At 48.2% G+C, this 14,053-nt stretch overlaps 1 protein-coding gene across 1 annotated transcript in view; it reads left to right on the top strand.

The window, feature by feature from the left end:
• kcnk17 (potassium channel, subfamily K, member 17) overlaps nt 1-6,659 on the top strand; it is a 36,305-nt gene extending 29,646 nt beyond the window's left edge. The window contains exons 4-5 of the mRNA XM_038798896.1: nt 3,213-3,381; nt 5,863-6,659. Of these exons, the coding sequence (XP_038654824.1) occupies nt 3,213-3,381; nt 5,863-6,059 (366 nt within the window). The 3' untranslated portion in view covers nt 6,060-6,659. The remainder of the gene's footprint in view (nt 1-3,212; nt 3,382-5,862) is intronic.
• The last annotated feature ends 7,394 nt before the right edge of the window (nt 6,660-14,053 follow it).

Below are 14,053 nucleotides of genomic sequence, written 5' to 3'. Positions count from 1 at the left end.
GGGAATCGAACCTGGGACCCTGGAGCTGTGAAGCATTTATGCTAACCACCATGCTACCCTGCTGCCCACTCTGCTTCTTTCCACTGGTGATAGCTATAGTGATAGTCAGGGTGTACAAATCATTCAACACCTCCTACACGTGGCTCAGAGCTAGCCTGGTCTAGATAGTTAATGTTAGTTTACTGAGAGGAGTAGAGAGTCAACTCACAGGCAGATGTGTGCTTCATTACTGAAATTCAATAAATCTTATAATGAACCAATGCTCACGTTTGGTGTATGCTTGATCAGTCAACTGCACTGTGTGCAATCCGTGTTACCCCAGGGTGAACCACACTACACCCTCTATAGCAGGAACATCCTTCCTCAGATAAGGACACCAAAACTATACACAATGCTCCAGTTGTAGCTTCATCAATGCCCTATACCAGGGGTGTCAAACTCAAATACACCGTGGGCCAAAATTAAAAAATCGGGACAAGTCGAGGGCCGGACTGGTTCAATGTTTTTTTGCAAAACTTATTGAAATGAACTTATTGAACCTGGAACTAATAAAGCGTAGGTTATTGCCTATAAAAACAACATTAAATATTAAATAAATTAAAAAATTAGTTGCATTTATTTCTTATTGCTTTATCTGGAGCTTTACCAGAGTAATTTCTAATGAAAACATTTTTCCACAGGCCAACACTTTGTGATTCACACTATACCTGAATAAACTCGGCATCAGCCATATCATACGCCATAGGCACTTCAATTGCTGGGGCCAGCTTTAATAGTAATTAGATATTATTAGGGCAGCACGGTGGCCTAGTGGTTAGCACAACCGCCTCACGGCGCTGAGGTCCCAGGTTCGATCCCGGCTCTGGGTCATTGTCCGTGTGGAGTTTGCACGTTCTCCCCGTGTCTGCGTGGGTTTCGCCCCCACAACCCAAAAATGTGCAGAGTAGGTGGATTGGCCACACTAAATTGCCCCTTAATTGGAAAAAATAATTGGCTAATCTAAATTTAAAAAAAAAGTAATTAGATATTATCTCGCGGGCCAAAGATAATTCCACCGCGGGCCGGATTTGGCCCGTGGGCCTTGAGTTTGACATATATGCCCTATACAATTGCAGTAAAATGGTGTTTCTCTTCCCTGCTGAAGAATATCAGCAAATGGTGAAAGTGACATAAACAGCTGCTAAGTAATAATTAGTTTTTGGGGGGGGGGGGAGTGGGTACAGGGTATATAGTAAATCTGATCATTCTAGTTCTGAAACTAATTTGGTTTCTTGAACTGCCCTAGTGGTTTGACAGGAGGATGGTGCTGAATCTTATATGTATGATCTCAGTAGTTAACATGCTGAAATTAAGCTTAATGTCCTTGGGTCAAATCATAGCATCCCTACAGTGCAGAAGGAGGCCATTCAGCCCATCGAGTCTGCATAGACCGTCTGAAAGAGACCCCCACCCAGGCCCAATTCCCCACCCCACCCCTGTTAACCCTGCCTAAATTTTTGTACACTGAGGCGCAATTTATCATGGCCAATCCACCTAACCTGCACATCTTTGGACTGTGGGAAGAAACCGGAGCGCCCGGAGGAAAGCCACGCAGACACGGGGAGAGCGCGCAAAGTCCACACAGCAACCCAAGGTCGGAATTGAACCCGGGTCCCTGGCGCTGTGAAGCAGCAGTGCTAACCACTGTATACTAACTGCTAAAAAGTCTATAGGATGCAAAGCCAGAGCAGGACCATGCTCTGTTCTCATTGGCTGGGCTAAGATAGAGATAGAGAAATACAGCACACAACAGGCCCTTCGGCCCACGATGTTGTGCCGAACTTTTGTCCTAGGATTTTGGACACTAAGGGCAATTTATCATGGCCAATCCACCCAACCTGCACATCTTTGGACTGTGGGAGGAAACCGGAGTACCCGGAGGAAACCCACGCACACACGGGGAGGATGTGCAGACTCCACACAGACAGTGACCCAAGTCGAAATCGAACCTGGAACCCTGGAGCTGTGAAGCAATTGTGCTATCCACAATGCTACTGTGCTACCCTCAAGAAGAAATTAATCTACACTCCATTATTCTACCATAATCCATGTACCTATCCAATAGCCGCTGGAAGGTCCCTAACGTTTCCGACTCAACTACTTCCACAGGCAGTGCATTCCATGCCCCCACTACTCTCTGGGTAAAGAACCTACCTCTGACATCCCCTCTATATCTTCCACCATTTACCTTAAATTTCTGTCCCCTTGTAATGGTTTGATCCACTCGGGGGAAAAGTCTCTGACTGTCTACTCTATCTATTCCCCTGATCATCTTATAAACTTCTATCAAGTCGCCCCTCATCCTTCTCCGTCCTAATGAGAAAAGGCCTAGCACCCTCAACCTTTCCTCGTAAGACCTACTCTCCATTCCAGGCAACATCCTGGTAAATCTCCATTGCACCTTTTCCAAAGCTTCCACATCCTTCCTAAAATGAGGTGACCAGAACTGCACACAGTACTCCAAATGTGGCCTGACCAAGGTTTTGTACAGCTGCATCATCACCTCACAGCTAAGGGCAGCACGGTAGCATTGTGGACAGCACAATCGCTTCACAGCTCCAGGGTCCCCGATTCGATTCCGGCTTGGGTCACTGTCTGTGCAGAGTCTGCACATCCTCCCCGTGGGTTTCCTCCGGGTGCTCCAGTTTCCTCCCACAGTCCAAAGATGTGCAGGTTAGGTGGATTGGCCATGATAAATTGCCCTGAGTGTCCAAAATTGCCCTTAGTGTTGGGTGGGGTTACTGGGTTATGGGGATAGGGTGGAGGTGTTGACCTTGGGTAGGGTGCTCTTCCCAAGAGCCGGTGCAGACTCGATGGGCCGAATGGCCTCCTTCTGCACTGTAAATTCTATGACTCTATGACTGAGACCTTGTGGGAGCATGTCTACTACTGGGCTTGACACATTGGGGAGATAAAGTGAAGGGAATTGGGAATTCTGGAAATATTGGGAAACCTGGAACTCTAAATGGTTGTTGAAGTTAGGCCAATGGAAAATGTCAAAACTGAAGTTGATAGTTTTTTAAAAATGATGTCATTGTGAAAATGGGTATGGCAGGTAAACTGAGTTGAGATACTGAGCTACCAGGCTCAAGGGGCTGAATGGGTTATACATATGGAATAAGTATTTTAACAGCAAGTGCCCAATTTTTACATCATTTTCTGTCCTCCTGCAGCAAGTGATGGAGATTTTCGCAATGGTTTTCTTCTTGATTCTTGGCACTGTGCTATTGCTGGTATTCCCGCCATTGATCTTCAGTCATGTGGAAGGTTGGACCTACGGTGAAAGCTTTTACTTTGCCTTCATTACTCTCAGTACCATTGGATTTGGAGATTACGTTGTAGGTATGACTTAAGTGGGTCAGTAATTCAACAATGCATAATGGTCGCCTATGCAGATATTAGAAGAGAGAAAACTATCTGAAAGCAGAGCCACGCGTGGTAGGAATGGTTTTACCTTGTGTTACCTGCACCATGTGGCCGTTCAACCCATGGCACTCTGAGTCTTATTGCCGTGTAATGAGAGTGTAAAGAAAGGCATACATAAAACAAGGCAATGTGAACCATTAATGCGGTATCTCCATTGCGTACATAATACTCAATGAACAAGATTTTCCGCGCAGCCCGCCACGTGTTTTGCGGTGGTGGAAGTGGTCTACCATTGGCAGGTTGGGCGGAATCAGGCATCAACGGTCAGAAAGCTCCGGCCTGTATGTTCCAAGGTTGCGTCACTCTGCCATGCCTATTGAGATGTTTTTCACAGCAAAGTAATGCCTACCCTCCTCCTTCAGTTACCTGGCCATGCTTGGCAATGGTTCGCCATTTTCTGCTACATTATGGATGGCCAGGACGCACTCCTGCTCTTTACCATCTGAATTTCAGGGATTCACAGGCTGATCATAAACATTCCTGCCTATCCAGTCCTGAGGTGGGACTTCAACCCAGAGCTTCTGATCCAGAGGTTCGGCCGCTACACCCGAAGCTTTAATGTGTCTTATGGGCTTTGGAAATGCACTGCATTGGCACCATGTCCTTTTCCAGAAAACAATCAGATTGTCAGTTTCTTCTTAAATTTCATAATTTCCCTTTTGTTTGGGCGCGATTTAGCCGCCTCGTCGCACCCGGGTTGGTGTGGGGGCGAGGCCGTTGAATCTCGCGAGAGTCCTCTCGCTGGATTTGCGACGCCTGAAACACCTTGTGAGATTTAACAAAATCTTGTGAGACGTCACGATCTGGATCTCGCCCTCACGAGGCTGGTTTAGCACAGTGAGCTAATCAGCTGGCTTGTAATGCAGAACAATGCCAGCAGTGCAGGTTCAATTCCCGTACCAGCCTCCCTGAACAGGTGCCGGAATGTGGCGACTAGGGGCTTCATTGACTTCATTGTAACTTCATTGAAGCCTACTTGTGATATTAAGTGATTATTACCAGACGTGAACCAGATCTTTTAAAATTTTTTTTACAGTATCCAATTATCCCCACAGGGAGAATGTGCAAACTCCACATGGACTTGGCAGTACTGTGGCGCAGTGGTTAGCATTGCTGCCTCACGGCGCCGAGGTCCCAGGTTCGATCCCGGCTCTGGGTCACTGTCCGTGTGGAGTTTGCCCATTCTCCCAGTGTTTGCGTGGCTTTCGCCCTCACAACCCAAAGATGTGCAGGCCAGGTGGATTGGCCACGCTAAATTGTCCCTAAATTGGAAAAAAAAATTGGGTACACTAAACTTTAAAAAAAAAGTCCACATGGACAGAGACCCAGAGCCGGGATCGAACCCGGGTCCTCAGCACCGTAGACAGCAGTGCTAACCACTGTTCCAACTCGTGAACCAGATCTGCAGATTTCGATAAGCCATTATGCTCATGTATGAATACATTTGTGGGATTCTCCCAGCACCACAGGCCTTAATGCCCCTTCTGGGAGAACTTGCCAGGATGCCTTTTAGCACTGGTTTCCAAAAACATGGCCCAGTCGTAATGCTATTAGACACCCCCAGGTGATCAGAGACAGGAGAGGGTTGCACCCTGGCACTCCCTCAGTTGCCTGGGTAACTTGGTGCAACCAGGCTGGCAGAGCCAGGGTGCCCAGCTGCCAGGTTGGCACTGCCAGGAATCGGATTCGACAGGCCTTACCAAGTGGAGGGGTGATCCCAGGGACCTGTCCAAAATTAGGAGGAAGGTGGGGTCGAACACAGCGATGGAAGTTGAAGGGGTTGGGGGAGATCAGGGCAGCCAGACATTTGGCACCCTGATCTCCGAGGAGCCATTCCTGCTGAGCTTGGCAGCATGGTAGCAGAGTGGCTAGCACAGTTGCTTCACAGCTCCAGGGTACCAGGTTCGATTCCCTTCTTGGGTTACTGTCTGTGCGGAGTCTGCACGCTCTCCCTGTGTCTGCGTGGGTTTCCTCCGGGTGCTCCGGTTTCCTCCCACAAGTGCAAAGATGTGCAGGTCAGGTGGATTGGCCATGATAAATTGCCTCTTAGTACCCAAAAAGGTGAGGTGGGGTTACTGGGTTACAGGAATAGGGTGGAGGCGTGGGCGTAAGTAAGGTGCTCTTTCCAAGAGTCGGTGCAGACTCGATGGGCTGAATGACCTCCTTCTGCACTGTAAATTCTATAAGAAATTACTCAAGTGCTGGCCCAGTGGAGAGAAACTCCTTGAGGCGTAAAAACGAAAAGTGCCATTGACGAGCGAAGTGTGTCTCTGCCAAGAACCATCCCGCTAAACACACCCAAAAACAGGGCATAAATTTTTTTCTTATTCTGTTGAATCGTGCCCTTCATTTTCTTCTTTCTGTGTGCCACTAATCATTGCAATCTTCTTATCGTAGGCACAGATCCAGGTAAGCACTACATCTCCATCTACAGGAGCCTGGCTGGTGTCTGGATCATCGTTGGCCTAGCCTGGTTGGCTTTGCTCTTTAACCTGGGAAGCAGAGCAATGGAGTGGGTCTTCCAGCTGAAGCGGCAAAGGAAAAAACCAAAGCTCGAGGTCAAGCACGACCCTAAGCAGGACGATTGTACCTAGTTTCATTGGTCTCAATCTCCTACTGGACTACCTCATTTCACTTACCCTCACCCATCCTATTTCCGCTTATTTTTATCCCGCAGTGTCCCTCAGTACTTATGTTCATGTCTTTTTTATTTGCCTGGTAATTCTTGCGATGTTATAGTTGATTGTGGTGGGGGATGTTGGTGTTGTGGAGTGGAACACATTCCCAGGTGTCAGTGTTACGTACACCAAATTCAGGTGAGGCACCATTCAGATGCAAAATGAAGAACCCTCTTCATTACCTGGATAACCGTCCCCAATCCCAAAATCAGAAGAGCTCGCTCTAATGCGCCAGCGTAACATTTTTCCAATTTCCACACCGGTTCGCCAGTGGCCTCCCTGATAAGAATGCCACATTGGTTCAGGCCGGATTTATTTTATCTGCCGCCTGAACTCTGTACTCTCACAGTTAACTTTCCATGATGCCTCTTTTCTTCTTGCACCTTCTTTTTTACATTGAGGGAGAAGGCTTCAGAATTACCAGCAGGAAGAACCCATGAGCTTTTGGGAGTCTGATTCAGTTGAGTGATTTAACGCTTTCCAATTGCATGTGCGTCAATTATATATATGGGCGGCACGGTCACACAGTGGTTAGCACTGTTGCTTCATAGCAACAGGGTCCTGGGGTTTGATTCTCGGCTTGGGTCACTGTCTGTGCGGAGTCTGCACGTTCTCCGTGTCTATGTGGGTTTCCTCCGGGTGCTCCGGTTTCCTCCCACAAGTCACGAAAGACGTGCTGTTAGGTAATTTGGACATTCTGAATTCTCCCTCTATGTACCCGAACAGGCGCCTGAATGTGGCGACCAGGGGCTTTTCACAGTAACTTCATTGCAGTGTTAATGTAAGCCTATTTGTGACAATAAAGATTATTATTATATCAGCCACGGGAAGGACTATTTTTATTGTATAAAATCCATTTTATTTTTGTCTTTGGTTCCTTTTTATCGATACATACCAGATATTTAAGAGGATTGGTGCTGTTATTTTACCTCCAGGTCTAAACTGCCTGAGTTGGTTTCTGCGAGGTGCGTGAACGTGATCTGAAGAGGGAATCTCCCCTTCTTATTTGCGTCACCCAGTGGGGAGATGACCTATCCTGCTCAGGATTTTCACATATCAATGCAATGAGGATGGGTAGGTCAGCAATGCAAGGGATCTTCATGGCATAAATTGGTACATTAGTAGGGAATAACTTTCAACAATTTATTGCAAAAGAACATTAGAATCACGCTAACAGATTAAAGTGTTTTCTAGAACCACGGGTGGGTTAATCTCAGTGGGCTGGACAGCTGGTTCATGATGCAGAGCAAGGCCAGCAGCGTTCAATCCCTGTACTGGTTGAGGTTATTCATAAAGGTCCAGCCTTCTTAACCTTGCCCCTCCCCTGAGGTGCCAATTTATGCCGTGAAGATCCCTTGCATTGCTGACCTACCCATCCTCATTGCATTGATATGTGAAAATCCTGAGCAGGATAGGTCATCTCCCCACTGGGTGACGCAAATAAGAAGGGGAGATTCCCTCTTCAGATCACGTTCACGCACCTCGCAGAAACCAACTCAGGCAGTTTAGACCTGGAGGTTAAATCACCACAAGCTAGCTCTCCCTATCAAAGGGGAAAGCAGCCTATGGTTATCTGGGAATAAGGTGGCTTTACCTTTACAGATTAGTTCAATTGTTTGGTACATATTATTAATAATGATATTATTCGTGGACAAACCCATAACAAAAATAGCCTTGCTTTTGTGAAGTTAGAGTGATTGCATTACACGTCAAGACTGCATTTTGCCTGTCACATTCCCGGCATTACAGTGATCCGTCACATTTTTCCATCTTCACCTGACTGGCTCATCACTGCCAGACAGGCACGGATTGCACCAATCATGAAAGACGAAGTAACGGTGACTTGTACTTGAACGTCTGGAGAAATATGTATCCATTTCTAATTGCAGAGTTGCTGGAACCCATAACTTTCTACACAGCACTTTCACTCCATCCATCTAATCCCCAAATTTATAATCATAGTCTCATAGAGGTCGAGAGCACAGAAAAGAGCCTTCGGCCCATTACGTCTGTGCCGGTCAAAAACAACCACCTAACTATTCTCATCCCATTTCCCAGCACTCAGCCCATAGCCTTGTCTGCTCTGGCATCACAAGTGCACATCTAAATACTTCTTAAACGTTATGAGGGTCTCTGCCTCCACCACCATTTCAGGCAGCGAGTTCCAGACTTTCATCACTCTCCGTATGAAAATGCTTTTCCTCACATTCTCGCTAAACCCCTGCCCTTACCTTAAGTATATGCCCCCTGGCCATTGATCCGTCCATCATTGATCCCTCCACTGACTTACCGGCAGGTGGAGGAAAGGAGAATCCACGTGGAGGCACAACCAGGCCTACTCCAAGGCTTGATTCCAGGAACGCCCAACCAGACCACAATGCTGGAATCAAACATGTGACCTGGCCCAACCTGACCCAGGAAGGCCTTGCCTGTTACCCAAACCCAGACTAAACCCCCCCCCCCCCCAAAATGGCAGAGACCCCACACAAAGACTTGAACACGCCAAAAGGTAGAACCATCCTCGCGGAACCACAGGGCCCAAGCAGATCATGAACTTGACCCCCCCCTTCCTGCCCCCAGAATCACAACAAGCGCACGGGCCCCGCCATATATGAAAATTAAAATGAAAATGAAAATCGCTTTATTGTCACGAGTAGGCTTCAATGAAGTTACTGTGAAAAGCCCCCAAATATGACCCCAAAAGTGTAACCAGCGCCCGAGACCCCGCCAGAAGCAACCACTTATCTTCTCCCATCGGATCCCGGGACATCCAGACGCAGCCCCCGACTGAGGACATGAGGGAAAGGCGGCAGACTGCAGTTTCAACTTAAAACTACACAGTTTCAAGTCTCCTCTCCCCAGCATACTCCTGGCAAACGTCCAAGCAATTGAAAGCAAGCTGGATAAACTTAACGTGAGGCTTACCTCTCAGAGGGAAGTAAGAGACTGCTGTGTGCTCTGTTTCACAGAGACATGGCTCACCCCCGCCTCATCGGACTGTGCCATACAGGCAAAGCGAAGGGTGGACTCCTGGTGCTCAACGTGGTGACCCTGGTGAGCTACTGCTTCCCGAACCTGGAATCCCTGACTGTGAAGTGCCTCCTGTACTACCTTCCATGGGAGTTCCTTCTGCCATCATCATGGAGGTCTACATCCCACCCCAGGCGGACGTGAAGAAGGCGCTTGATGAATTGTGCACTGCCATAAATGACAATGTAACAGAGCATCCAGAGGCCTTGTTCATCGTGGCTGGGGAACGTCGAATCTGCTGCCAAAATTCCACCAACACATCGCCTGCCCCACCAGGGGCTACAACACTCTTGACCACTGCTACACACACATCAAGGGCGCCTACCATTCCATCCCCCGACCACACTTTGGAAACTCGGACAACAAGACGGTGCTCCTTCTCCCGGCATACAAGCAGAAACTTAAGTGGGAGAAAGGAAGAGCTCCTACGCAGCTGCTTGGAGTCAGTGGACTGGTCCATATTCAAGAACTCAGCGGCCAACCTAAAAGAGTATGCTACCCCGTCACAGACTTTATCAGCAAATGTGTGGCTGGCTGTTTGCCAAAGAAGGAAGTCCGTGCATCCCCTAACTGTAAACCATGGTTTAACCGAGAGATTCACTCCCTACTGAAGGCCAAGCCTGAAGCGTTCAAGACAGGCGACCCTGACCTAGACAAAGTATCTGGATATGACCTCCGCAAAGCAATCAGGGCGCCAAGAGACAATACCAGACTAAACGAGAGTCACAGACTAATGACACAGACTCTTGTCGGTTGTGGCAAGGCTTAAACAACATAAAGGTTACAAAGCAAAGCCGAGTAAAATGTCTGGCAGCAGCGCACCCTCCCGAATGAGCTCAATACATTCTATGCTCGGCTCAAGCACAAAACCATCAACCACTGTTGACTGCCCCAGCAGCCTCGGACACACCCATACCTACTGTCACACCTCCCGAAGTCAGATCGGCCTTCTTGAAAGTGAACCCATGGAAAGCAGCATCCTGACGGAGTCCCTGGTCGTGCACTCAGATCCTGCGTGGCCCAGCTCATGGATGTGTTTGCAAACATCTTCAACATCTCCCTACTCCGTTTCGAGTTCCCGCCTGCTTCAAGAAGACCACCATCATACCGGGGCCAAAGAAGAACCAGGCAACGTGCCTCAATGACTACCATCCAGCAGCCTTGGCATTGAGCGTAATTAAGAGCTTTGAGATACATCACCTCCATAGTCCCAGAATGCCTAGATCCACTGCAATTTGCATACTGCCACAACCGGGCATCTCAACCACAAGGACTCCTATGTCAGACTCCTATTCATTGACTACAGCTCCACCTTTAACACCATAATCCCAGCCAAGCACAAAATATCCAAAATCTGGGATTTGATTCCTCCCTCTGCAACTGGATCCTTCACTTCCTGACCCATAGACCACAATCAGTAAGAATAAACAATAACACCTCCTCCATGAATAGTCCTCAATACCAGGGCCCCGCAAGGCTGCGTACTTAGTCCCCTACTATACTCTCAATACTCACACAACTGTGTGGCAAATTTTGGCTCCAACTCCATCCACAAGTTTGCTGATGACACAACTGTAGTGGGTCGGATCTCGAACAACGATGATTCAGAATACAGGAGGAGATAGAGAATCTAGTGGCCTCATGTAACAACAACAATTTCTCCCTCAATGTCAGCAAAAGTAAAGAGCTGGTCATTGACTTCATGAAGCAAAATATCGTCAACATCCCTGCCTGATCAATGGTGCTGTGTCGATGGTTGGCAAATTCAAATTCCTAGGTGTGCGCATCACCAACAAACTGTCCTGGTCCACCCACGACGATGCTCTGACCAAGAAAACACAACAGCCAATATATTTCCTCATGAAACAAAGGAAATTCAGCATGTCTACAGTGACTGTTAACAGTTTTTACAGATGCACCATAGAAAGCATTCTATCAGCCTGCCTCACAGCCTGGCATGGCAACTGCTTGGCCCAAGACCGTAAGAAACTACAGAGTCATGAATATAGCCCAGTCCACCACGCAAATCCGCCTCCCATCCATTGACACTGCCTACATCTGCATTGGGAAAGCAGGCAACATAATCAAAGACCTCTCCCACCCAGGTTATTCTAGAACATAGAAGAACATTAGAACAGTACAGCACAGTACAGGCCCTTCGGCCCACGATGTTGTGCCGACCATTTATCCTAATCTAAGGTCAACCTAACCTACACCCCTTCAATTTACTGCTGTCCATGTGCCTGTCTAAGAGTCGCTTAAATGTCCCTAATGACTCTGACTCCACCACCTCTGCTGGCAGTGCATTCCACACACCCACCGCTCTCTGAGTAAAGAACCGACCTCTGACATCTCCTCTACACCTTCCTCCAATCACCTTAAAATTATGTCCCCCTCGTGACAGCCATTTCCACCCTGGGGAAAAGTCTCTGGCTATCCACTCTATCCATGCCTCTCATCACCTTGTACACCTCTATCAAGTCACCTCTCTTCCTTCTTTGCTCCAGTGAGAAAAGCCCTAGCTGCCTCAACCTTTCTCCATAAGACATGCCCTCCAGTCCAGGCAGCATCCTGGTAAATCTCCTCTGCACCCTCTCCAAAGCATCCACATCCTTCCTATAATGAGGCGACCAGAACTGGACACAATATTCCAAGTGTGGGCGAACTAAAGCTGCAGCAAAACCTCGCGGCTCTTAAACTCAATCCCCCTGTTAATGAAAGCCAACACATCATACGCCTTCTTAACAACCCTATCAACCTGGGTGGCAACTTTGAGGGATCTATGTACGTGGAGCTCAAGATTCCTCTATTTCGCCACACTTCCAAGAATTCTGCCTTTAACCCTGTATTCAGCATTCAAAATGAATCACTTCACATTTCTCGAGGTTGAACTCCATCTGCCACTTCTCAGCCCAGCTCTGCATCCTGTCAATGTCCTGTTGTAACCTGCAACAACCCTCAACATCTTTTACAACTCCACCGACCTCCATGTCATCGGCAAACTTACTAACCCACCCTTCCACTTCCTCATCCAAGTCATTTATGAAAACCACAAATAGCAGAGGTCCCAGAACAGATCCCTGCGGGACACCACTGCTCACTGACCTCCAGGCGCAATACTTTCCATCCACTACCACTCACTGTCTTCTTTCGGCCAGCCAATTCTGTATCCAGCCAGCCAAATTTCCCTGTATCTCATGCCCCCTAACTTTTTGAATGAGCCTACCATGGGGAACCTTATCAAATGCTTTACTGAAATCCATATACAACACATCCACTGCCCAACCTTCATCCATGTGTCTCGTCACATCCTCAAAGAATTCAATGAGGCTTGTGACTTCTTCCATCGGGCAGGAGATACAAAAGTCTGAGAACACAAACTAACAGATTCGTAAACAGCTTCTTCCCCGCAGTTGGCAGACACCTGAACGACCCGCCTGTGGACTGAACTGATCTCTCTGTACATCTTCTCCACTGAGTAATACTACATTCCGTATGCTTCACCCAATGTCTATGTCTATGTATTTACATTGTGTATCTATCGTATGTCCTATGTTCTTCATATATGGAACAATCTGTCTGGACTGTGTGCAGAACAATACCTTGGTACACTTTACAATAAACCTAATCCAGCAAGGGGAAAAGCTCCTTATTGTCTATTCTATCCTTCATGATTTTATACATCACAATCATGTCCCCCCCTCAGTCTCCTCTGCTCCAAGGAAAACACCCCCAATCTATCCAATCTCTCTTCATAACTAACACTCTCCGGCCCAGGCAACATCCTGCTCAATCTCCTTTGCACCCTTTCCAGAGCTATCACATCCTTCCTATAATGTGGATTCCAGAACTATACACAATACTCTAACTTCTTCCCCGGTGTTATCATGTATCAGCAACTGTGAGGTGCTCACTAGAATTTGCCCCAGATGCCTGACCACTAATGTTGCCCACCGAGGTGCGTGTCTCTGCGCTGGTGGAGGGTGGGGATGACAGCTGTGACGCATCAATGGTTGCATCCTAGGAGTTCTCCTCCGAGGTAGTTTCATGGGAGTCAGTGAGGGGGGCAAGCCCCGATGGGTCAGCGCCATAGGCTGGAGGTCCTGTGAGAGAATGAACACATGGTCAGTGGGAGGGATCGGTCAGTCACGTTTGGCAGGTCCTCCAGATGGGGCCTGGTGGATCCTCAACTCTGGGGCATGTGCCGACCTCCGCGTTGGTGGCCGCTGTGTCCTTGGCCACCCCCCCCATCACCTTCAGGGCCCGTTCCTCGAAAGTGGCGGGGATTCCTATGTCCGGCACCCCACTCCCAGTCTGAGCTCTTTCCCGACGGTTGTCGGACAGCTTCTCCTGCGGAGGCACAGAGAGGTCATCATTAGCCACATGCGTGGTTCACAGTGGTGGGAGTGGGGGTGTGAAGGAAGAGTTGGGGGTGCGTTGAAGGCAGAAGGAGGTGTGAAGCGGGGGCTGGGGGGGGGATGAAGGGATGTTGGGGTGAAGGGAGGGCTGAGGGGCTGTTCGCGGGGGGTGGGAGGGCTTTGAGTGGGAGGGGACTGTCATGATATGCAAACATGCGACCAATGAACACTCAGAATAGGACACAACCAATGGGCAGTCAGGACACTCAGAGGTGGCATCACCACAAGGGGGCATGACATAAACACTATAAAAGGGATGAGGCACTCACACCCTGCCTCTTTCCACAGACAGACATCTAGAGAGTTAGACAGGGTTGATCAGCAGCATCACACCCCAGCACGTGGCTTAGAGAAGGCTGGTTCAGTTAGACTGAGTTACTCCAGTTAGATTAGCAGAGGGTCGAACTCATTTGAGAACTGTGTAAATATTTCAATAAACACGTTGAACTCATTTCAGAGTCT

Source organism: Scyliorhinus canicula, chromosome 6 (genome assembly GCF_902713615.1).
Source record: "Scyliorhinus canicula chromosome 6, sScyCan1.1, whole genome shotgun sequence".
Lineage (NCBI taxonomy): Eukaryota > Metazoa > Chordata > Chondrichthyes > Carcharhiniformes > Scyliorhinidae > Scyliorhinus > Scyliorhinus canicula.
This window is presented reverse-complemented; position numbering and strand designations above follow the sequence as displayed.